Here is a 26,243-nt window from a genome sequence, read left to right on the forward strand (position 1 = left end):
ACTCAGAATTTGGCAGCAACAGCACGAATCCATGGACCCAGCCTGGACTGTGTCAACAGTCCAGGCTGGTGGAGGTGGTGTAATGGTGTGGGAATGTTTTCTTGGTGCATTTTGGGCTTGATAATACCAATCAATCATTGCTTGAATGCCACAGTCTATTTGAGTATTGTTGCTGACCATGTGCATTCCTTCATGGCCACAATTTTCCCATCTTCTAATGGCTGCTTCCAGCATGATAATGCACCATGTCACACAAGCAAAAGTGATCTCAAACTGTGTTCTTCAGTGGCCTTTCCAGTCTGAATCCAGTAGAACACATTTGGGATGGGGTAGAATGGAAGAGTTGCAGCATGAAAGTACACTTGAAAAATCTGAAGAATTGTGTGCAATCATGTCAACATGGACCAGAATCTTTATACAGTAGCTGTAAACAATAAATAGCATCTGAAGTCGGTGGACTGCACAGTATTTGAACGATTGCTTTTGCTTTGCCTTGTTCCTCTGAAGAGAGCAAGAATGTTTTCTAATTTAATTTCAGTCAATTTCCTTTAGAACAGCTCACATGAATGTCCTGTGATTCTGCAACGACTCTCATCATTCCTCACCAGAACATCAGACCGAATAGCTGTGGATTGAAATCACTGAGATCATAATGCATTTCACTAGGTGTCTCCTGCTGTCCATGCTGACATTAGGATCATTAACCATATGTTCCTCAGGCCCTCTTCATGCACAATGCAAAGTGGAATGGTAAATATGTTATTGTATCTGTTTGGGTACCTGTCTGTTTGCTTGCTTGTTTTGGTTTTCACTTTCTGCCCTGTAAACGTTAAAAATCTACATGTTAATTTTAGTGTGTGTTACGTTAGGAGTGTTAAGTCTTAACTATGTGTGCTACGAATGTTAAGTCTTAACTCTTGCTGTGAGGTTGGTGTGATTTGATTAGGTCGAACAGTGTTGTACTCTAAAAGGAACACCACTTGTATATCTATTATTTGATGTCAATGAGATAATGTTACAGTTAAGATTACAGAATAGAAGTGGAAAATGAACTCTTGTTAGATGAGCAGTGGCAGTGAGTAAAAATCTGTACAAAAAAAGAAATACACGCTGACATAATATAATGTTGCGAAATCACCTGATTATATGTATAAATCAGAACTCTTTCACCCTAGTTTACTAGACTACATACTAGACTAGATTGCTGACTTTTGCATTAGAAATGATTGTAGCATGGCAATGTTAATCATGAAGAACATATTATGTACTATATGATTAATTAATTTCCTTGTTTATTGAGATGTGTCAAATAAATGTGGAACATCTACATGTACTAATTCAGGCTAAACAAGAGAGTGTCTGTTGCATTTCAGAACTCCTACTCACTCTGTCACTTCCACTAACCACTTTATTCCAGGTTGTGGTTAATGCAGAGTTTATACCAGGAATGCTAGCTGTGAGCCAGGAGCACACCCTGGATGGGATGCCAGTCCGTCACAAGGCACCATACTCACACCTAGGGCCAATTTAACATACCCAGTCCACCTACCTGCATGTTTTTGGGAGGAAACCCACACGGACACAGGAATAACATGCACAAAAACAGACAGAACTTAGGGGCCACATTGTCATTCTGTCTCTGGTTGAAGCCAACATGTCTCTGGTTGTTATCCTGAAAGCGGTCTGGCAGAAAAACAAACAAACATATATATCTTTTTGCATTCTATGAACCTCACATGAATAATTAATAAATGAAACGAAAAACCGTCATTGAAAGTTTGAAAAGTTCTGTGTGAGCTGAGCTGCTAAACATCTGGACAATTAATGAATTCCGCAATGTCCTCTTTCTTCCAGCTGATGGCAGCATTTGAATTGAGATGGGCAAATGTCAACTCTTTCAACACAGAGATTCTCTATAGTTATGTTGACTTGGGTGTGCTGTAGTGAAGCATAATCATGGGGTCTGTGATGTATTTTTTTTTTTTTTACTTTGATATAGAGGGAGTAATCACAACCCATTATTATCAATTTTATTTTTAAGTTGATTTTTTATTATCGGACTGGTCAGTTGAACTTAATGGATTGAATCCAAACCTCAGTATCTCAAAACAAGGCACATAAATAATGTCTACTTGGACATTATATGTTCTGTCTGAAGAAAATATCAGTAATAAAAAGCTCTTTGGCTGCAATAAATAGAATACTATCAGGGTTAGAATACTGTTAGGGTTAGGCCCCTGAGCCTAGCGGCCTGTGTAGACCTTAATCCTCCCCTGGCCATAACTCTATGTTGAAAAGTTGCAATATGTTTTATTTCAGGTACTTTGGACTTCCCTGTAGTCATGTGTACGAAGCCTTGGTCACTCAGATTAAACAGTGGAGGACAATGGCAGGTTGTACTATGGGTGGGGAAAGGTGTCTATATAAGGTAAGTGTGTGTGTGTGTGTGTGTGTGTGTGTGTGTGTGTGAGTGCATTTATTGAACGAGTATTAAGCTGTAATGAATGAATGAATGACAAAACCTTTTTACAATTACAGCTCCAGTCAGCCTCCATCCACTTCATTGCAGCAAAGCATACTGCACCATCGAAGGAATACGTTGAAGATATAAACTTCAGACTGGTTCCTTGTAAATTCTTCACCCACTGCCATGTATCAGTAAGAGTTCATTGCATATGAAGTGAATTTCCTTTGCATATATCACTTTAACATATACCGTGAGAACAGCACTGTATGTGACCAGTATTATTATTCTCCATAGGCCATGTCAGTCTCAGAAACCTGGTATGCTGTTACAGACCATGGCACTAATTACTGCAACCTCTACAACTTAATAGAAGGTAATTCATTACACACACAGTTCAAATATTTTCCCCTGATATGCACATTTACATTTATCCATACCTACATGTTAAATGCATTGCTTAAGAGTCTAGGATGGTATCTCTGGCAGTCGCAGCATTTAGACTCTGGTCACGAGCTCAAAACATTAACCATTGGACTACTACTGTCTTTTAATATGACTAAGATTTTTTTACATTCACAGATATACAGACAAGAAAGGAAATACATGTGGTCTTGACTTTCTTTTTGTATAGGGTGTGGGCTGACTGAGGCTCCAGGTTATAAGGAAATCACTAGTGAATTCCTTTGCACACAACGATCTTCTGCCAACTGCAATGTTTACTGATGCTGGCGTCCCTTCAAGCTAAATATTAGCTGCAGGTGACATATCAACATTATGGCAATAGACATATGTATGAATGTGTCTTATATGCAGTGTGTATAAACTGATGTATAAACTGATAATGAAAATTTTGAGTATTTTAAGAATTTCCCTCCTTGCCCATTTTCTTTCTTTTTTTTTTATGTCATCCAAAATTTAATTCAAGAGGAACATTATATTTTACCTGCTTTCCTTTGCACAAAAGAAATTGCAAGGGGCAAATATAGCTCTCAGTGCTGCTGAGGTGAGGCACTGCTTTCAGAGGAACATTGTTCTTTTTGATGCATAGAGCAGTTTTTCTTTTAAAGACAGCAACATTTTCTAGATCCACTCCCAGCCATGTGGATTGGAGGGCAGCTTTTATTAGGACAGCAATATAGTCAGCCCAACTCAGCCATCCATCATAGAGAATCCAGCACGCCTCAAATCGACACTGTTGGCCTTCTGCATCACTATCTCTCTCTCCTGAACATTACAACTGATGTGGCCTGTGCTGGACTGAAGAGGGCAATGTCTGCAAACACTCCACAATCCATCGTTTATTTGATTGTGGCACAAATTGTGCAGTTCATTTTAATGAGTGAAAGTACAGACTTTCACTTTTTATAAAAGTTAGTTTAGTAGTGATATATAATAATGATGGTTAAAAGCTTATTATATGCCATATTCTGAAAAGTGATGATAGCAAAACCTTCTATATAGCACATTGTGTTCTGATCTGAAATATTGTTTAAGTAGTGACTGTTTAAGTAGTGGGGCTGGAGATAAAAATGTGCTTAGGTTTTAATTAAGGATTCTACAAAACTTTTTCCTTTTCTGCTCCAGGCCTTTGAATTGTATGTTTTTAAGCATTTTTACAAAGATAATTAAAGTGTAATAAGAATCTATAGCAGTTATTTGGGAGGTCTCAAATTATATCATTTGTGTATCTATTTACAAAAGAAAGCATGCCCCTTAACTGAAAATATATTTCTTTAATTATAATAAATATTCTGTACTAATCAGGTAAAACTCACCTTTTTCTCCAAACACTTAGGTCAATCTTGACTGACAGCTCTTAAAGACACTTCTAAGACTACATGGTACAAGCTAGAACTATAGCATTTGTGACTGTCTTTTTCCCAGCTTCCTAACCCAACCCTAAAATGAATTTGTCATTGATGAAAGAGTGCAAAATCCTGTCAGAACCAATTAAAAAGCCCCTGGCCCTCCAGGGCAGCAAGCCACAGCCTGACAAGGAAGTGGAGAAAGGTAATCAGCACCTGGCTATTGAACAATATTGAAAAGCACAACAATAACACACAATAAATCACAGTGAGAGCTAGAGTGGATATCCGCTCTCAAGGACAAACAGGTTGTTCTCTCAGGCACAGGACCCACCTTGGAAAAAAAACAACAACATTTTCTGTGTTCTTTCTACCTTCTCCTTGCATACTGATATACAACTCTTACCATATTTTAAGACTAGATATTAAGATGCAGACCAGATAGTAAACTAGTCTGCATTGATCTGCATGTAAGTGTATAGTACTGTAATATCACACAGAAGCAGAATAAGGAATTGGACTTTAGTAATTACAAATTGTTCTGTTTGGGTGATCATTTGAGTAAAGCAGATTCCAGGTATGCTCTCTCTCTCTCACTCTCTCTCTCTCTCTCTCTCTCTCTCTCTCTCTCTCTCTCTCTCTCTTTATATATATATATATATATATATATATATATATATATATATATATATATATATATATATATATATATATATATATACCTACATAAAACCTAGGGATATAGTTAAATAAAGTGAAGTGACTTTACCCTTAATCTGTCCATTGGAGGAATTTTAATGTTTTTCAAAAGGAAACTTGAGCGTTGTCTTCAATCAGCTCCTATCAGTAAGTCTCATGGTGCAGCTCTCATTTGGCATGACATGGCATCAGATCAAGGGATGAGAAGAATGTAACTGGAGGGCATGCTCCATGTGCCCCAGTCAATAACACTGAACATCACCCCCTCACCAATCAGACCCCCAATGACCACGCCACCTGCAAGACTGACTCTGAGACATGCACATTTCTATAACAAATGCATTTCATCATGAATGAATTTCCAGATGCTGATACACCTTCAGTGCAGATTAAATCGGACTTACATCTCACCGTGGCCCATATATCCCCAGGGCAGAGGCAGAGTGTGCGCTAGATGACAGCATGATGCTTGTCACCAACATACGCCCAGCTTTTCTTCCCCCTCACTGGATCTGCCAGTACTGTTTATATCTCGTCCACACATGGGGAAATCAGTGAGAATAATTCTGCTCTATTGTTGTAAAAATAAATAAATAAATAAATAAATAAATAATATGTACCCATATCATGGTAGATTACAAATTTTAAACTACAAACTACATAGGGGTGCTAATTTTGCTGAAGGATATGTATTGGGTAATTTTGTATTACTAAAATAATGTGCACTAATAAAATCCTGTAAATTATGTATTGAGAGTCTTTTAAAAATGTTTGTTTTTAAACAAGTATTTGTCATGACAAGTTTCTGTATTTGTCATTGATTCATGTATCATTAAACAAATGTCAATAAATAAGGACATCTTTTCTCTCTTGTGCTTTATGGCTTGCTGTAATGAACATATCACCCTCAATCAAAATGCAGAACAGGACTCCCATTTAAGGTGTCCAATAGCTCATTTACTGAAGAAGTTGTTCAGTGTTTTTTTTTAAACTCCCTGTTTTAATGAAATCCCTCACTCACATGATTTCATTTGGCCTGAGCATTAGAGGTAGAGGATGTAATAATTACATTGAAATATTAATCCAGCCCTTGAGACAGAGCCATGAATCACCAGCATGACGAACTTGAACATACGCTCTTGTCTTTTTTCCTATCCCACAAGACAAATGAATATAACAAATAATTGCAATCCACTCTGGGAATGCAGAAGCCTTATAATATTACAAAAAGATACTATTGGAAAAGATGTAAGAAAGAGAGAGTGTGATTAGGTCCATTTGATATTCTATGTTCTGGAAACAGAGGGTGTAATGGCAGAAAAAGTGAAGAGCTAGGATAAATATCCTGGGTCTGGGATACTTAATCAAAGGTAGAATTCAATATATGTGTAAGTTTGGTGAATTTTATTTTTAATTCATTTATTATTTTCATTTCTAATTTGATTCCATTTGATATTTAATATTTTTTATTTATTATTATTATTCTTTTTTTTAGTGAAGTGATTTGAACTTTCCTTCAGATTTATACCGTATAACATGCTCCATGAGCAAGCCTTCTCTAAAATATTGCTTTGCAAACACAGTCCTCATTAACCATGCCCATGGATTTTGATTGTTTAGGTCCAATACAAGGGATATTTTTAAATATATATCTCATTTACTATGAGTAGAAGTTTTGTTACTTGTGTGTATTTAATCACTGTGGTTTGAATGGGTAAAATTCAGATGAGCAGCTTTTACTTACAGTCTTTCACAAATATTTTGTAATTGTGAATTGCACTTGAACAGCCTAAAGTTTAAGTCTTAAACTATGTTTCCATTCTGTGTTTTCTGAAGAGCAACGACCCTTGCTTCTTTTTAGATATGCACTCAGCCTCTGCTGTTCCTGAGTTTGCAAGCCATCCCTCAGCCTCTCTTCACTTTTCCACTGCTATCATTCACTGCCTCACGTAGGGCTAAACGCCCTGACACAAGCTGGTAGATGGGATTACCAGCAGGGAGCTGGAGGCTGATTGCATTTCCATGCTGTCTCTGTGGTAGAGGGGGGTGGTAATGGTGCCAAGGTGGGCACAGGTGAAGGCTGGTGCTGTTGTCCAAGGAGGGAACATTGTGGAGGGCTGGACAGAGGGATAGATGTATGGCTGGTGTCATCTGGATGTCTCCATGTTGTTTATCACTCACTGCTTCAGTTAAAGGGAGGATGTCATTTGGGTCTTGATTTTAGTTTTGCAGGTCATTGTTCTGGGAAGAAAATTCCCAATACCACACTGGTGTTCGGCAAAATACAGAACAGTTGAGTTTCACCAAGACCATGTCCCTACTTTTATAGTGTGAGAATTGAAAAATAGATTTCACAGACAGTCAGTGTTGGTATAATGAAACCAAGTTGTAGTTTACAGTTGTTCATAATAAACATGCATGATCAAAATGGACATTCTTTTTTATTTTTTTTATTTGACAGTTTTGGCTTTGTGAGGTAAGTAAGACACCTGAGATTCAGTGTAAACTGTCCTTGTTACCCATGTATGCTATTTATGACAGTAACTGACATTAGTCACCAACAAACTGCTGTAATTTTTCAGAGTTTGATACACTGATTCGCATGCGTGTGTTACCTGGTCTATAAATCTCAGCCAAGCATTCGGATGCACCTACAACAGAAATCATTCAACATGCTTCTGACAGCCATCAGTTTGACAAAGATGATAAGTGAGCACGAAGCTGGGGACATGGGGTCGAAGTTTAAAATGACACAGTGCCATCTGTTCCGATGTGTGTTGTGCAAAATTTTGTCTTTGAGTCTTTGATTAGGAGACACTCATCTACATACAAGCAGATTGCATTGTTGAGGAACATTGTTATTACACTAAAAACTCCTTGTGCAGCCTTAGTGGGTCCTATGGTTTGTCAGTCTGAGGCAACCCTTAAAGGCTCTAGGTAGAACCCTTCAAGTATTTCCCATGTAGAAAAGGTAGAACCCATGCAGAAAACTACTACAGTTATCATTCAAACCAGCTAACAATTTCATGTTTGAAGTTCTAGGACGTTTTGTTTGTCATATTTTCTTGGTTTTCAGAGAAGCTTTTTATATGTTTGTAAATGTTTGCTTGACATTTTTGTAACATTCTTAGTTAGCGGACCGTTATCAGTGTTTGCCTGACAGAGAATTTGTGAGCTAATAACAGGGGGGCACAGTGACTTAATGGTTAGCATGTTTGCCTCACACCTGTGGGTTTGATTCCTGCCTCCACCCTCTGTGTGCAGAATTTGCATGTTCTCCACACGCTTCTGGGGTTTCCTGCGGGTCTCAGGTCTCAGCTAATGAATCATGTAAGGGAACAAGTTTTAATGAAGATGTGTTTTTCTAAAAAAAAAAAAAAAAAGAAAGAAAGAAATTTATTCATTTCATAACTTAATTTCTGTCAACTCCGTCAGACACTGTGAAAAGCATGATATTTTAATTTCATCCATCCAACAAGAATGTAAAGTCCTCAGTTATCTAATAATGGTGTTCAGTAAAGGAGTTAAGTGATAAAATACATTATCTAAAAAAAAAATAATAATAATAAAAAAATCTGTTTTCACAATATTATGAACAATCCAATTCCTAAAATCCTTAATTCTCTACACTCCTTTTTAAAATTAAGCATAATATCACCAATGTTCTTAGGCACACAAGCCATTATATCATGTAGTTCAGCTAGTGTTTTAATTATTAATACAATAAATTGAACAAAGAATAAAATATTTTTTTCAAAATGAACAAAAACCTTCATCTGATGGTCTTGACAAATTAACGGAGTTGACAAAGAACCAACTGAGGTTACAACAGATTAAGTACTAACAAATATTTTTTTCAAACAACTGATTGACAAGACAACAAATTAAGAGAACTAAGTAATTTTTTTTATATTTCATTTAATTCAACAATATAATTTTGTAATTTTATTATAACTGTGTTCCAGAATCCTTCCAGTGCTTTTCTCATTGTAGTAGTATATCTCATTCTGGGTCTCTGGTGGCTCACTGGAAAAACTGAAGAAGCTTATGTTAGGTTCAGTGTAATAGCAAACATTATTATGTGACATTTTGTAGTAACAACAGAAATCTTCTCAATTCTATAGGAATACAAGGGATCTGTAATGTGTTCATAAACTATATCAATTATTTAGATTTTATTTGTCTGGCCTGCATGACTTAAGTTTTAGGCAACAGGTGTCAGACTTGTTTACTCTCTATGAATTCCATTAAATCAGGGGTTATGTTGTAGAGCTGCCTTGTACGGCTTGATTGGAGTGGAAGTGCATTCCCCGTTAGCTTCAAGAGAATTCCATTGACTGGAGAGAAACAAACATCCATCCTACCATGTTTTGGGCTAGCATTTGTTGTTGGACCATGAGGGTGCAGAAACTCCACTTTTACATCTTGGTGCTGACTGTCCACATTGATCACCATAGCTAGCCACCAGTAGTCATCGTACACCACTGCAAAGCGTCTCCTCCTCAATGCTGTCAAGAGTAATGTGTTATTGATGCCTTCAGAACCTTTCAGCAGTGGCTCTGGAAGGGTCTACTTGCTGTTGCACCGCCCTGTGCTGTTTGGACCTTCTCTGATACCTCTGCTCCCTATAGTCCAATTCAATGATGCGTCTCATTTTTTTGTCTTGAACGCTTTTCTTCCACCTTTGTCTTTCCTTCTCAAGAATCTCCCTTCTGATATCTGGTTCTCTGTTCACCTTCTCTTTTCTCTTTCTTTGATACTCCCAATTTCTCCTTCTTTGATCCTCCTCTGACAGTTTGTTTCTAGCCATTCTTGCATATTTTATAGATCAAATCAATACATTTCAGAAATCTTATTAAAAATCTAGAAAAGCTATACAGTCCAGTGTGTGTGTGTGTGTGTGTGTGTGTGTGTGTGTGTGTGTGTGTGTGTGTGTGCATATGAATGTCTACATTTATGTAATTCAGGCCAATTAAAATCATGAAACAACATTAGAACAATTCCCTATATTCAAAAATAATATTATATCACTATATAAAGAAATTTTGTGAGCACTTGTCAACTCCGTCAGCTTGCAAGTCAACTACCTCCCAAGACATAAAATTGAGTTGACAAAATTGAATATTTTTCCTTCTTAAGCATGTGTTGTTCAGTGGAACCATTTTGTGTTTTTTCCTCAGTTGAAGCTACCTCAATATGCATAACTAAAATGCTAAAATATCCCACATGTTAAAGCTGTGGTGGTGACATGTTAAAGCTGTGACCACAGAGACTTAAATATTGTTTGTTTAAAATATATATATATTTTTTAATATCAAACTTACCAGACCATGCATCCTACTGTTGCATCCACCATGAGCAGGAAGTGGGAAAGGGGCCCTCAGGGTTATAGCTGACTGTGACATTTATTCAGGATTACAAAAAAAGTATGACAGAGTTGAAGCAAAGTGAGGACACAACTTTGATCATCAGTTTTTTGTGGAAAATATCATTTAAGATTTACTTTATGTATTGTTTGATATTTTACAGATCTCTGCCTTTCGTTATAAATGTATATTTTTAGGCACTTTGTTTGGCAGTTATATATTGTGACCTCTTGCTGAGGACATGTTAAATGTTTTCCAAGTATAGAGCATACATTTAGAAGAATTGTAAATATATTATTAAAAATAAAGAAGCAATAAATGCCCAGAGTATACAGATTACCTTTAGCTTGAACTTTTTAAGTTTTGTTATTTTTATGAATTTCTTCATTTTTAACATAAAGAGGACTTTTGTATGTAGGAGATGTTTTTTGTTTTGGTGGGGGTGTGGGGGGTGGCCAGACCTTTTCACCTGACCACATCTTATACTCTCAGATTATTATTCGGTTATTTATCATAAAGCATATTACTTCTATGAATTACTTGGTAGCTGAAATGAAACTAATAGAAAAGGTATATATTTACAAGAGTAAGGAATGTAAGTCAGGACCTGATGACCATTACTGAGAGTTTAAGGACTTTATCCACTTGAGATGCTGTAGAAGGAGTTGTATAGAAAGGTCAGTAGAGGTGACCAACCAGCTCAAATATTCTTGCAACACAGAATGGAATAATGTTTGAGGAATTCCTGGAAAGAAAGACCTTGTATGAAGAAAGTGTGTGCAGTAGTTACAGCTGTTTAGCTGCCCAACACTCCCACACACACCCACACACACACATACACATACACATACATACATACATACATATATAATACTTACTCATTAATATATTGCAAACTAAAAAAGAGTATCCCTGTGGCACGTATACTGTATATTAATCCAGATGTTATAGAATGCAATAAGTGGATGGACCAAAGATCTGAAAAGGATTAAGCAACCACCTTACCATGCCCCTGAAATGACCCCATAAGGCACCCCCCACACACACCCCCACACACCCCTCTCTCTCTCTCTCTCTCTCTCTCTCTCTCTCTCTCTCTCTCTCTCTCTCTATTCTTGAGATGATCTATGACGTCCTTCACATTGTAAATATTACATCCCTCTGACTCCCCTTAAGCCCTATAGACAGAAAGCAGCTTAGATGGGGCATCACGTCTTAAATGCAGGTCATAAAGAAAGACGGGCTGAAGGGAAAGGAGCCATATGAAATAAAGAAAAATGAAAATGAATACAGTGCCAGTACCAATTGTTAGGCCCCACACAGACCTGGGAGAAGTTGGGCCACTTAGATTTATGGGACTCCTGTTAATCCAGGAATGGAGATAGGAGCAGGAGAGAGAGAGAGAGAGAGAGAGAGAGAGAGAGAGAGAGAGAGAGAGAGAGAGAGAGAGATGAGTGCTTGACATTTATTGGAGGTTTGGGAGATGGTCAAGCTGTCAGCGACTGGGTGGTGCCACAGTCTAGTTTGAAGGTTATGTGCAGTCCCAGTCATTAAGAAGACAGACCCACTGTCAGGAAGCATATCCTCCTTGGGCTTCCCCTCCTCTGTGAGCAGAAAAAGGAGCTATCTATCAGGCTTCTGTGGAGGAGAAGCCGTTTATTAAGAAATAAAGGAGAGAAGTTCTCAAAGTTGCCTTCGGCTAGTCAGTGTTCCAGTGTAGCCAACAAAATCACATGACATGAAGCAAAGATGCTTAGTCTGATGTAAGACAATGGCAATTTATTCTTTAATGAATACAGGAATGTGCTTTAATCATTTGCTATCTTGTTTTCTGATAGATGTAATTGCTAGATTAAATATTACTAGAGATTCTTATGATTGTGTAATCCAGTCAGGACTAATATGGCAACAACATGAGCCTGTCTTACCAATACACTGAGCCTCACCCTGAACTGTCAAAAAAGTGTATTTTACAGGTATAGTTTGATTTTCCAGATGCATAAACCGTAGGGGGTATCAGAGACTTTCTTAACTGCATGTAAATGTATTGTGAATTGTCTTAAATGTGCACTACATTCTCTTTCCTAGGTAATAAAAGTAAAGAAGACATACGCTTAACTTAACCACCCCAGAGGATAGGATTAGTAGTGTGAAAAGTACAATTTAGTACCTTTTCCTGACTGTGTTCCCTTATAGCTAGAAGGATCTGTGTGTATTTTTACATTACATCAGGGACATTAACACATTAATTATTCAATCTCAATAAGCCAATATCCCAGATGATGTGACCTTTTGCTGGTGAATTGTCATAGCTTGTATGTAAGCACCCTTTTCATAATGTTCCTCATCACTAGCTCCCACGCACTCACACGCTGTTTTTATTAACAAAAAACAAACAAACAATGCTCTATATGTACTCAGTAACCATACTTGAGGAAATGTAAACACACCTTTCTGGAAAAAGTAGCAAATAAACTTACTAGTAGAAGTTTTAAAGTAACATACAACGTAGTCAAAAAGTCTGAGACCACTAGTGAAAATGCTTCTGTCTGGCATTCTTTTTCAATTCAACACAAAATTTTCATTACAAATGTTATCAGCAATAACTTGAGTGAAAAATAGAATATTAGAAATATTTACATGAATTTCAGAATACATTTCGCATGCCCTCTTTTTTGCTTTAATGAGAGCGCATTCGAGTTGAAACAGACTCCAAAAGTTTATGTTAAACCTGATGATCCACGTTAGGTCAAATCCATCACCATATTGTCTAAACACGTGCTTCAATAGAAGGGATAAGATTCATGGAAAATCTGACCTTTTGAGGTAGTATGGTCACTATCACAAATCTGCCTAACTTTAATTAATGACCTAGAAATTGTGCAAAATCTCGAATATTGAATAGTCAAGATGTTGCATATTTTCTTCTTTTTTTTTTGTTTTAGAATTTTTAAATTTCTATAGCTTTCTATTTATTTCCAGTTTTAAATAATTGAAAACTATCAGACTTTTTGACCCCCCTGTATATACTTAAGTATCAAAAGAATTTATGCATTACAAACAATGAAAAAGTAAGTAGGATAATGTCTTTGTAAGAATAAAACTATGAACAATAAAAGTCAAACTCAATATACATTTCAACCTTTAGAACGCTTTTATCTCTGTATTATTTTTTGTATCGGATGGATGCGGCTGGTTCATTTCTTTTAATACTAGCATAAAATATGAAACATCACTCAAGCAGACCTAGAAAATGCTGTCAGGAAATATTGTAGTAATAAGTGATCAGTTATCACCTGTAAATGCTAATGACTTGAAATATCACAGGAAACATAAAAAGCTCAGTGTACCATATGTAGATCTTGTTAATCTTATTTAAAAGGAGCAGAATATAAATAGGAACTATGGTGACAGAGGTGCTTTCCAAACAGTATATAAGAAGGTAAGACATACAATGTCTAATATAGCATATATATTATAGCATATATATTTTTACTTACCATTTAGAAGCTCAAGCACTAACTGTAAAGCATTTGATATTGATTTTAAATCGAGAGAGAGAGAAAGAAAGAGAGAGAGATAGAGAGAGAGAAAGAGAGAGAGAGAGAGAGAGGAGCATGGTGGAAACACAACATAGAATAGCTCTCAGTGCATCCAGTTGGAGAGTAATTTCAAACCTGTGACCTTCAGCAAAAAAAGATCTAAGGCAAAATAAAAAATAAAATTATTAAGGCTAAAAAGGAAGTTTTATTGTTTAATGCGTGGAAATTTACATATAAACCATATCAGAACCCTCCTCATGGCATCAAAAGAGCAAACAGAATGAGTAATATCTGTATCAATTATAACATCATAAAAAGTTCACAATGTTGTATTACATTTTTATCTTCACATAACAAAAAGATCTTCTATTTGCAGAACATGAGATGTGAGAGGAAACAAAGTACAATTACTACAGTGTTGCATTGTACTATTGTACAGTTTTCAAGTATCTGTGCTTTCTTTTTTTCACTTTTATTTTAATTACACTTCAAAAGAAAAATATCAAATTTTATTTTATTCTAACACTATGAGACTACATTTCTCTGTAATCTACATATTTTTCATAAACCATGCAGTGATTGTTAGTATCAGAGAGTATAACAGACAAATGTAAACTATAAAATATGCTCCTGCTTGTACCTTTACAATAAATAAACATTTACATGAGTAAACGTTAGAAACATTAGTACTAACATGTACTAACTTTTACAGATGAACAGATGCACTTTTTACTTGAGTAAGAAATATTTGTGCTTCTACCACTTCTGCGAAACAAACTGTGATTTCATTACTGCTCAATAGATTTTTCTTTGTGTAGGCTACAGATAAGAGATGTACAGGTTCACATGGCACATATAATGTTGGTTACGGCTAAAATTACTTCTGAAAATTTAGGTTTTTTATTTATTTATTTTTTTATATATATAAAATTCCAAAATAAAAGTGACTTTGTAACGTTGCACTCTGGACATTTCTACATTCAAAAATGTATCTAACAGTAACTCCATGATAAAACTCACCATCTGTGGTTAGTAGTGAATTTTCTAAAAATCCACTCCGTGCAACTTGTATCCCAGTTACAGATCTGGGTGATGGTGTCCCTGTTAAACCACTCTATATGGCAGACAAAATGAGAGAGAGAGAGAGAGAGAGAGAGAGAGAGAGAGAGAGAGAGAGAGAGAGAGAGAGGGAAGGAGGGAAGGAGAGAACAATGGAGCATCGATTTTGGGGAGCCCGGCCCCATTGCTCCTCTATTCCGATGCTTTGTTACTGTGGTGATTTGTCACCTTAAAGGTCATTAATCACAAAGTGCTGTGAGTTTAGGCAGTTAAGCCAGGCCAGTCAACCACCCAGAGGAACTTTCAACACAGGAGAAGGTATCAAGGAGTCTACAAACATGTGTTGGACCACTACAACAAGCTTAAATTCAGTATTATGACCGTGGGCCCTAATCCAGACTAATTCAAAGTTAGTAGCCCATTGTGTAACAGGGCACACAATAAAAAGTTCTATGTTTTATTACAAGAAAGTCACTGAGCTTAAATCATATCAGTACATATTTGTACATTTTATCACAGTATTTATTTATTTATTTTAATCACAATAGGTCCCAGCAACAAACAAATAACAGCTTTGACATAACTTGATTTCCCATTTGTTTATAAATTATTACTCTTGGTGTCGATGGTTGCATCTGTTGCCTGTCATCTTTACCTTTCTTCATAAGAGTTGATAAACAGGTGCAGCATAGTTTACTAGTCCCATTGGTCTGCTGTGAAAGATAGAGCACTTCCTCCCAGCTTTATTGGCTCCAATATGAAATGTCTTAAAGAATATAGATGGGTGGTCTGCTACATAATCACCCTTTCCTACTCACCTTTAATACTGTAACGTCATTAACGCACCAAACTGGAACAAAAGATTAGTGGTAGCAAACTTTACTCTTTAAAACACATTAGCTATTCCCAAACCATTTTATATGCTTTATCTCTGTATGCGTGCTCTTGTCCCAAAGAAATATAAAGATAACAAAGCATAGGACACTTACCATTTCTCAGTTGTTAGAACTTATTTATCTCTCTTTCAGATATTCTGTTCTATACTGCATAGCTCTTTGTGTAGGCAAAAGGGAAGAAAAATCAAACTTTCTCTGAATCTGGGCTCTCTACTGAGGCTCTGTTCCAGTTAAAGGCCACACATAGAGAGGACACAACAGTATCACAAGACCATATCTGTGCTCTTTTAGAAGTCCTGGTGTCATTCAGTCGTAATGGAGATATCAGTACTTTGTGAATGTGGATGCATGGCAGATGAATGCGGAAGGGGAATAACCTTAGGCCACAAAGAGTGTGTGGGTTATCAGAGAGTCTGATCTCTGGCTATTTTGATTTGACTCAGTGAAGAAAGTGCCATGTGGGCCCAAATGCCCTGGGTGTCTGACAGGTCTCTGTGTCTGATGAAAAGAGTACGAGATGACCAAAGAGTTGCAAATGGGACCTGCTTCACAGATGAATGGTATAAAGTTGGAGCTTTTGTGTTGGTTGGTGGCCTTATGAAAGCACAACATCAGATCTCTCCGAGGGAACTGACAGAGAGAAGAGTCATACATCACAAAGATGGATAGTCTCTCTCTCTCTCTCTCTCACACCATTTTAAGATTCATATTAATACCTGTGGATTTAATTTGAGCTTATTATTCAGTTATTCATCTTAAAGCATGTTATTCTTTAACTATTATGAATTATTCAATAACTACCATGAGACTAATAGGAAAGGTGTCTAATCCATTAACAGGCCCTGGGATCAAAAATCTGTTTATCATGTAATATCTCCTGCATTGCACCGTAACTCCTAACCTGTTTGCTCCGAACAACAATGCCTTAACACATTCAAATAAATACCAACTCCTCTTGCGAATAAGAGTCAGCATTATAAATGTTCTCCATATATTTCCTTTTTCTCATTTTGGCTGTTTGATAACCTTAAAATAAAGCGTATTCCCATCAGTACAAAGGAGAAGTGGCTAAAATGTACAATCCATCTCCTGCAGAAGATTTATCACTTCATAAACCATTTCCTTTGTAAGATTGACTCCCCTCACCTTTGTGGAAACTGCTGTTCTTTTTATGGATACGGTTCATGTTAACACAATGTCTGTTGTCACTCTTTTTCCCTGTCAGGAAAGTTTATAGGGCCTGTAAAAAGGACGCTCCATGACACAAATGGAATGTGCTACCTCAGTCACAACAAACCTGTTTGCATTTGATGGTTTACAGAGTCGCATTACAAACAGACACACACACAAAAAAGTAGTGCTTAACTTCAGTCCAGGAGAGAAGCAGTTACGACACCTTGATTTAATGAGAACATTTCATAAATACTTGGGCTTTGACACACTTTTTCCAGAAACTTAACTTGAGGAAGCTGTACATTAACAAAACATTGTCAAGTTTTAATTTCATTTTTAGTTTGTCTCACACTGATCTACAGTTCAACTGATAACTGGTCCAACAGGTAATATTTTATCTTATCTGTAAGAAACTCATCTACAGACAGCAATTTAAAAAAAAAAAATCTTTTATAGTTGTGGAGTTGTGGACATCTTTTTGGTCTACACCAAAAGATTTTTGGTCCTGCACATTTTGCTGTGTTTATGATGTATGTCACACAGACAACAGTGAAATAGCTCTTTTTTTAAAAAATACTGTACTGGTATAATGAAAATTAAGTTTAATTTTATTTAATTGACTTTCAATTCAATTTTATTTGTATAGCACTTTTAACAATGGACATTGTCACAAAACAGCTTTACAAATTTAATTAATCATGGTGAGGATATTGGTGCAAAAGCCTAAATGAAAGATTTCTCTGGTTCAACATTGTCCTGTAAGTGGAGCCCCAGAAGCTACATCCATCATCAGCATCTGTGATTCCACACTTCTAATTAACAAGCTCGGATTCTGCTTTGTCTTCTAAAAGTCTAATTGTGCTCCAAATTAAAGAGCCTAATGAAATCAAGCCTATTTATCACTGCTAAGTAGGTAGCTGAAGACTGCCAAGCCTTCCTATAGTAACAGTATGACAGCAAGGAATTCAAATCATTTCTGTTGGAAATCTAAGTTTTACTTGTTCCCATAAAGGAATTGTAGTAGGTAATAGATTTCAGCTCACAGTTTACAGACTTGAGAAAAATAATGTGTGTGTCTGTCATTTTCACACAATGCAACTATTAGATGTTAGAGAAGCCAGTGTCATGCACAGCAAGATTAGCAGTATGAATTAGAAGGCAGGGTATGGATACTATGGCTAGATGGAGACCTGTTTACTTCATATGTGGGCTATAGTGGCAAACAGAGGTTGGCTAGTGTTGCTCTTCGGTAGCAGAAGGAGTAATGGCAGGACTGAGAGGGGTAGGATGGTGGAGGATGACTAGGATGAGATGATGTAGCCTGGCCAGATTTGATAGCTGTCACAGCAGCGGTAGCGGCTGACAGTTGGGACAGATGACTCCTGGTGGAGCATGCAGGAGAAAGTGGTTTAAGAACGCCTGTGGAGATGACAGAGGCCTCTTTAATGGGTCCCGCCAATCTGATTAGACTTTATTGTCTGTGTGAAGCCCAGCCCATAATTCAGTTTGAAGAGAACAAAAGGGCCTCCATCATCCTGAAAAAGTTCAGACTCTGCAATCTGCTGGACGGATGGCAGACAAACAGATAAAATATAGGCTACCTGTAGTCTACCCTCTAGCTTTAAGAAGAATAGATTTGTGGTGAATCAATACTGCCAAACTAATATCAATAGATATAGAACGTTAAATGTTGACACTTTTGCTTATAATTAGGAGTTTTAATTTACACTCTCAATCTTCCATCTTGCCTGATGAATCAAATGGCACGTTCCCATGAGTCTGGGGTGTGAGAGTCACCTTGGTTTGTAATTAACACCTATCCATTTGAATTTGAAAGGAAAAGAGTAAATGATTTTGCAGAATATGTATCCTTGCTTTGTTCAAACATGTTTATTTACATTATACAAATAAAATATTGCATATGTATAATTTGGCAAGGTTGTACAAACTGTGCTAGTTTAATAATAGTAGAGAGCATGACATAAGGAAGAGAGATCTACAGGAAGAGCATTTCTAATATATATATATATATATATATATATATATATATATATATATATATATATATATATATATATATATATATATATATCAATGGAGCCTAAATAACTTGCTAGGTGTGTTGTACAGTATAATCAATCTATTTTATTCCTTCCTGTCAAATAGACAGTTTATCAACAACATTCCATACAACATGCCATAGCAAACATCATCTACAGTAAACATAACAGATTTCCTTGTCCTTTTAACTCTTTCCAATCAAAAGATCACTCTATATTTTGATATTTTTGTTTAAAGGAGCTTCTTTTTAATACTCTGAAATTTGATGCTTTAACCAGAGTTTAATGAATTATGAAATTACTTTATTTTATTAAAACAATATAGCTCGAATCTAATTTGAAAGTCCAAAATCACTATGACTCTAATTAGTCACTTGTATTACACCAAAGATTTTTTTTTTTAACAGTTATCACTATCAATGTATATGAGTCTTATCTATAGACTTAAGGAGTTTACCCTCCATGTACACCTGCCTTTAACAAAGCACTCGTTTAAAGTTCTATTCAGATCTCAAAATGACCAGTTAATACGTTCAACATGAATTAAAATTTCCATATTTAATTTATTATGTATCATTTCGTTTGGTCTGTGGCAATAATAGTGATTACACTGTAATAAATCATGAGAAACTCTAGATGTCTACTGACTGGCTGTGTATGCCTACACATATACACAAATGAACAAAGTCACTTTTCACTGTAAAATTGGCAGTCTTGATCATGATGTGAATAAATCCGGTACAATCTATTTATTCCATATATTATGCTGGAATATTGATCATCTTTCAACTTCTCATTTGATCCCTTTAGATTTCAGGATCTTCTTCACTGTTTTCAGATAGTTCGGGTCTGGATAGCTAAAGCTGACAAAGAAAATGTAATGTAAGAAAAACTTTAAACAATGCAAATAGAGCAGTCTGGTAGGTTTGCTGTAAACTTTATAATCATGAGCCACCTGATTTCACACAGTGCTCACCTGTCATGTCCTCCACTCTCTTTGGTTTTTAAAGGAATGTCAGCAAAGGTAACGCGTTCTTCTCCGGTACTAGTAGTTGCCACTGTAAACAGCAGCTTGTGTTTGAATGCTATCTCTAGCAGGTGGTACACCTTAGTTCCCTCATGGTTCAGAGGCACAAAGGCCACTGTTTTAAGCCCATAGTATTTCTGCCCTGGATTAGGATGCTTGTCCTTCAGAGGAAAGAAGGAAACACTATCAGAAGGATGGTAAGTCATACTGTCCAAGTGGAACCACACTAATCAACAAAGTGAGCCTCATTGTCCTGATTGCCCATAGTTTGATTTCTATTAATTAAATCAGAGAACCTACTTGCTGCCCCATAGACCACCGTGAAAAGGTCCGGCTTTTAAAGAACATGAAGATGTTACTGTAGCTTCAAAGCAGTGAAACGGGTTGAGCCAAATACCACAGAGCAGAAGAAATGCTGGGAGGAATGTCCCTGAGGGTACGTTTAGTTCAGCTGATCTAACCCAAAACTATGTTGTGCATACATGTTGCTGTGACAGTGCAGAAGGATTAATACAGAATTATACACACAAAAATAAAAAGCATTATAAGCTGACCGTCTGTATTCCATCGTCAAATTCAAAGCTGATCTGTATGGTGTCACAGTCTGGATATCCTTCCACATTCCTCCTCAGGTGCGTTATTGATATCTTCCCATCATCTGGTTGGTTTCCATTGACTAAATTAAAGCGTCCGCTAGTTCCATTTTCAACTGATTAAAAAAAATGAACTGGTTTAAACCCTGGACTGTACTATGGAAAGATATTAAGATAGTATAAAAACAGAATACAATAGCATACCTTGGTCAGCCAGCGATGGCGGCCCATTTCCATTTAAATATCTGGTGCAATACATCTTATCTTTGCTTTGCTCAGAACCCATGATGTGGTGTGTACAGTGAAAGTTAGAGTTCTGGTATATATCTGATGTGCTAACACGAATGCAAAACAGACAGCATATATCTAAATTTCAGTGTATGAGCAAAAATAAACTGATTTTGAGTTAAGTTAGCAATACAGCACTTACCATACTGCTGTTAAAGTGCCGTGTTAAAATCCCTCCTCGGGTTCCAGTGCTCCAGTTGACACAGAATATATCGACTGTAGAGTGCGAATGAGAGCTGATTGTGGTTGATCCTGTTTTAGTTGAGTCTGCTGATGGCACAACCCAGAGATGTGGAAACATGACAAGATGTGGGTGTGAACTGCTTCTTTATTCTATTAAGCTTTACAGGTGTAAATCTCTGTGATTTTCTTACATGCCACATCAAACCTGTCTAATTACCAAACTTAAAGTTCTGAACCATGAATGATCAAACTTATAATCCTTGAAAACTTGTACAATACAATCCTTCATTTAGGATTACATTAAAAATACTCTGTTGAATCTTTGTATCTATAGTAAATATTGAGATTTCAGTGTCCCATTACGAGTCAAAATGCAAATGTATAAAATGTATAATTATAAATTAAAACGATTTTATTATATTATTTTAAGTCATTTCTCAAAGTGTTTTGCAAGCTGCTACACTCTTAGAATCTGATTAAGTCTAGAATCTCTGTAGATCCCTACAATATAGTGTTTCTTTACTGGAAAGACAAACATATTACAAACAGAACTCCTTTAGAACCTTAAATACACAAAGAAACATGAAGAATACCTTTTTAAAGAGTGTGTATAATATAATGACATTCTGTGGCAAAAGCCTGTAAGTGATATATCTGGTACAGGAATATTTCAGTCATTTAGTAAATGAGATCCCCTGCCTTGACAGCTGGAATAACCTGTTTTACCTCCACTCCTACTGCCTTAAAGATTGAATTAAACTTGAGGATCATTGCTGTTCGCTTCTTATTTCTGACAACCATGTACTCATATTGCACAGTGCATTTGATTGTGTGTGTGTGTGTGTGTGTGTGTGTGTGTGTGTGTGTGTGTGTGTGTGTGTGTGTGTGTGTGTTTTGTTTGTTGGTATGACTTCTTGTCTATGAATGTAACCTAAATGTGCACATGTTAAAGATCCAGTTGAACAGAACAATAGGCAGGCCTCCACTATACTATTAATAAAGCATGCCAGGTGAGCAATTCATAAAGAGCAATTTAACTGGAATCTCGTGCTCCCTCAGGGCGGCACTGTATTTCTAAGCAGCACAGAAGCTGTTAGCGGATGTCTGTCAGGCAGCAGGGAGGCTTAGCACAGCTGTGTTCGGCACTGAAACAGAACGATCGCTGCTCTGGAGCGTGCCGGAACATTCCTTGCTGATTTTGGCAACAGCCTCTTCCTCTTAAATCCTTGCAAGCACGGCATTTCCATGGTGACTGAAACGTATGGGAGCCATCTTTATTCATCAAACGGAGTGTGGGGTTTGACGAAAGAATGGCAACACTGACAAATGAGAGCAACAACACAAGGGGCTGTCAACAAAGAAGGGACGAGAGGTGGAGAGAGACAGAGAAACAAGTGGTGAAAGAGAAGAGAAATGAAATGTTTGGAAGAGAGGAAAAGAGAATGTGACAGAAGGTGTTTGGAGATCAGCCTTGGGATACAGTACTTTATGGGAAATATGCACACACACACACACACACACACACACACACACACACACACACACACACTTACTATCCTTGTGAGGACCTTCCATAATTAATCTTAACCTCAGTAACCAAATGAAAGTCTCAACTGTTAGATATTCCTATACGTGGCTGGTGCACACAGGAGTTCGTCCGTCGATTTCGATGAAGACCGAAGTTTCCATTTCTGCCTCCGTTATGGAGAACACAAACTGGAACTTGACTTGCACATGAATTGGATTAAAGTGAGGAAGACTTGCGCAGCATCGGCCTCACTCTCACTTCCCGGTGACCACCATGATCCAGTGGCAAGACCGAGTCAAGACAACTGAAGATGGCCCCCGGGTGCAGTGATTCATACACCCATTCATTCACTACAGACACTTTGGAAAAGGCAATCAGTCTACCATGCATGTCTTTGGACTGGGGGAGGAAACCGGAGTACCCGGAGGAAACACCATGCAGCATGGGGAGAACATGCAAACGCTGCAGACACAGGGACATGGTGGGAATTGAACCCCCAGGTGTCAGGCGAACGTGCTAACCACTAAGCCACACACACATACACAGACACACATACACACACGCCGCTCTGTCTCCCTGCATGACACAAATAATAGCTAGTAATCCGTTTCATCTTAATCACCCAGATAACACATTTACACAGGTTTTGCCAATCAGTCCATCAGGTATTTGTGTATGTGTGTGTGTGTGTGTGTGTGAGAGAGAGAGAGAGAGAGAGAGAGAGAGAGAAAGAGAGAGAGAGAGAGAGAGAGAGAAAGAGAGAGAGCAAGACAGAGAGACAGTGTGAGAGAGAGAATGTGACTAAATCTGGTGATGTCTGTGTACAAAGATTCTTAATTCCTCTCCTTGTCTGATCATTATTCCACCTCTCACAGCTGTGAGCAACCACTGTGATGTACAAAGCACCCAGCAGAGTGAACCGTTCACACAAACAAACAATTAACCTCCAGAAGTCTGCGTTTAATCAGTCCTCCCTCCCGCTTTCTATCTCTTTATCAGGCTCCTGATTTCACAGTCCAGCTATGCCCAGTGGCACTCAGACTGACAAGCCATAATCTCGGCGTGCGGATCTTCTCTCAAACTATTGTGCTGCTCTATTAATAGCTACCAAAAGAGTGCTGCAGGAGCGGCAATTCATTCTGACGCCAACTCGTCTTTAGCTCCGTCGCTCCTGCAGCCTGACACTCGTTAACTTCCTCTCCTCAGCGGCAGGGTGCGAAAGCAAGTGGTGCACAGGTCACTGCAGGGGCCACAGCTACTGACACAATGCTGCAAGCTGTCTACACGTTGTTATTACACTGTGCTTGTGTGAAAGCGCACTGCTCAGACACAACACACACATTACACACTTACAAATGTGCGCACATATGACCCTCAGGACCCTGTCGCCAAATAACAGGACAGTGGAGAAGCATTCAATGTGGGTATGTTGATATTGTTTTGACTTCAACTCACAAAATGCACATTTCCCTTTCAGGTTGATTTTTATTTAACGGCCATGCCTGTGAAGCTAAAGTATCGGAAAATTATTTCTCCAAATGAGAGCTAATCGACTTAAATGAAGGTAAAATAGCACATTTTTTAGTCTAACTAATTAGTACATCTCCCCAGGCTGTACCTTAGAATTGGATCAGTCATCCCCATCTGCATGCATCCTACAATTAGGGAGAAAAGAGGAAGTCTCATGTGGTTTCAGTAGGAAAAAATCGATGGGAGATTAATATCATGTGATCTTGTTCTTCATTTCACTCTCTGATCTTTTGAGTCTTCAAAACATCACCGACTGGATACTCTGTGGCCATTATTACTGGACAACTCAATACTCAAACATTTCTGATAATATAGTATCGCAGTACCCACCAGAAATCACTTACTCTTTAATAAATATGCAGTGTCAAGGCACAATGAAGGACTTTTTTTTTTTTTGCATCACTGCTCACAGTATTTAAAGGGTTTTGAAAGAGATTTTTTTTTTTTTAAATAAAGCTTGACAGATAGGTTCACAGCACATCCGGTTGAGGCTAAAGCTGTACATCAGAATTGTTAACCTGAGGGACGCAACAAAAAATTGATGTAAGTGAGAAGTATTTTTTTCATTCATGCAGGCAGAAGTGAGAACAGAAAATCCTTTAGAAACTGCCTGGTCAGGATTGTAATGGATTCATTTAGACTACTAACTTGTTATATTTTGGGAAATAAAACCAACTAAATTCACAAGGAAATGTCATGAGCAAGCACAACAAAAAATATCTGCATGAGTGGAAATAAAAATACAGTACTGTGTAATTTACAGACCGTGCTGACAGTAAGGGTGTTTCATTTACATTTACATTTATTTATTTAGCAGAAGCTTTTATCCGAAGCAACTTACAAATGAGGAAATACAAGCAAAGCGATATATCAAGCAGAGAACAATACAAGTAGTGCTACTAAACAAGATTTATAAGGATAATGTGGCAGTTGGGATGGGAAGATGTGGGTCTTTAGCTGTGTTTTGAAGATAGTGACAGATTCTGTGGTCCGGATTGAGGTTGGAAGTTCATTCCACCACTGAGGGACAGTTAGTTTGAAGGTTCTGGAAAGGGACCTTGAGCCACACTGAGCCACTACTAAGCATCAGTCGCTAACCGATCGCAGATTGCGTGAGGGAACATAAGTCTCAAGACGAGTGTTACAAATGGCTTACATATGAGTTTGAGGTTTCATATGTTCTTAGCGTGTCCATGTGAGTTTCCTCTAGGTTCTCTGGTTTCCTCCCACCTCCAAAAAACATGCTGGTGGGTGGATTGGCTACGCTAAAATACCCCTTGGTGAAAGTGTGTGCGTGTGTGTGTGTGTGTGTGTGTGTGTGTGTGTGTGTGTGTGTGTGTGTGTGTGTGTGTGTGTGTGTGTAGGTGTATGTGTATGTGTATGGTGCTCTGCAACTGACTTGCCTACTGTGTATTCTCCCCTCACACTGAGTGTTCTCAGGATAGGCTTTGGATCCTGCATGACTCTGACCAGGATAAACCAGTTACTGAAGATGAATGAAAGAATGATGATGTATCAACAGGTCATTCAACAATCAACAGGTTATCAATGGAAATAACACAAGTGATATGAATTTCTAAGTGTCTAACTTTAACTCTAATTATAAGACAATTTATAAATGGAGAGAAATTCAATATATAATATGCACATGAAAATGTGAATGACTGTTAAGGGCATTACGTGACTCTTTTATTTAGTCCTCATTTGGCTTGACGCTGTTAAGATGGTAAAACCTGTTTGCTTTATTTTAGAATGTTCTTAGTACCCGTTCAGTATAGTTAGTCAGTGTATTCAGGTTAATCGAGCGATGTGTGCTTTGATTCTACATGCGGTGATTATGTGTGGTATGTCAGTGTGATCTGTAGGTGTGAGCACCCGTCAGGGTTATGTGTGTCTGGTGTGTGTGTGTATGTGTCTTGTGTGTGTGTGTGTGTGTGTGTGTATGTGTGTGTGTGTGTGTGTATTCTGCTCTGTCCTGCTGTAAATGTCTTTGATGTATTAGCACAGAGCGGCTCAGTCAGGCATGC

The 26,243-nt window shown here is 37.5% G+C and overlaps 2 protein-coding genes across 2 annotated transcripts; one reads left to right on the top strand and one right to left on the bottom strand.

Moving 5' to 3' along the window:
- Positions 1 to 584: 584 nt before the first annotated feature.
- On the top strand, positions 585 to 4,902 carry LOC124628400 (uncharacterized). The gene is made up of 5 exons (XM_047156979.2): positions 585 to 750; positions 2,320 to 2,428; positions 2,539 to 2,658; positions 2,762 to 2,840; positions 3,099 to 4,902. The coding sequence occupies exons 1-5, from the start codon at positions 653 to 655 to the stop codon at positions 3,188 to 3,190; spliced, it is 498 nt and encodes a 165-aa protein (XP_047012935.1). The 5' UTR covers positions 585 to 652; the 3' UTR covers positions 3,191 to 4,902.
- Positions 4,903 to 14,119: 9,217 nt separating this feature from the next.
- Positions 14,120 to 21,225, bottom strand: dtx3la (deltex E3 ubiquitin ligase 3L a). The gene is made up of 5 exons (XM_017481100.3): positions 21,118 to 21,225; positions 20,892 to 21,022; positions 20,649 to 20,803; positions 20,044 to 20,255; positions 14,120 to 19,930 (listed from the first exon to the last, which is right to left on the bottom strand). The coding sequence occupies exons 2-5, from the start codon at positions 20,971 to 20,973 to the stop codon at positions 19,861 to 19,863; spliced, it is 519 nt and encodes a 172-aa protein (XP_017336589.1). The 5' UTR covers positions 20,974 to 21,022; positions 21,118 to 21,225; the 3' UTR covers positions 14,120 to 19,860.
- Positions 21,226 to 26,243: the final 5,018 nt, after the last annotated feature.

The sequence above is a fragment of the Ictalurus punctatus genome, chromosome 1 (assembly GCF_001660625.3).
Source record: "Ictalurus punctatus breed USDA103 chromosome 1, Coco_2.0, whole genome shotgun sequence".
Taxonomy (NCBI): domain Eukaryota; kingdom Metazoa; phylum Chordata; class Actinopteri; order Siluriformes; family Ictaluridae; genus Ictalurus; species Ictalurus punctatus.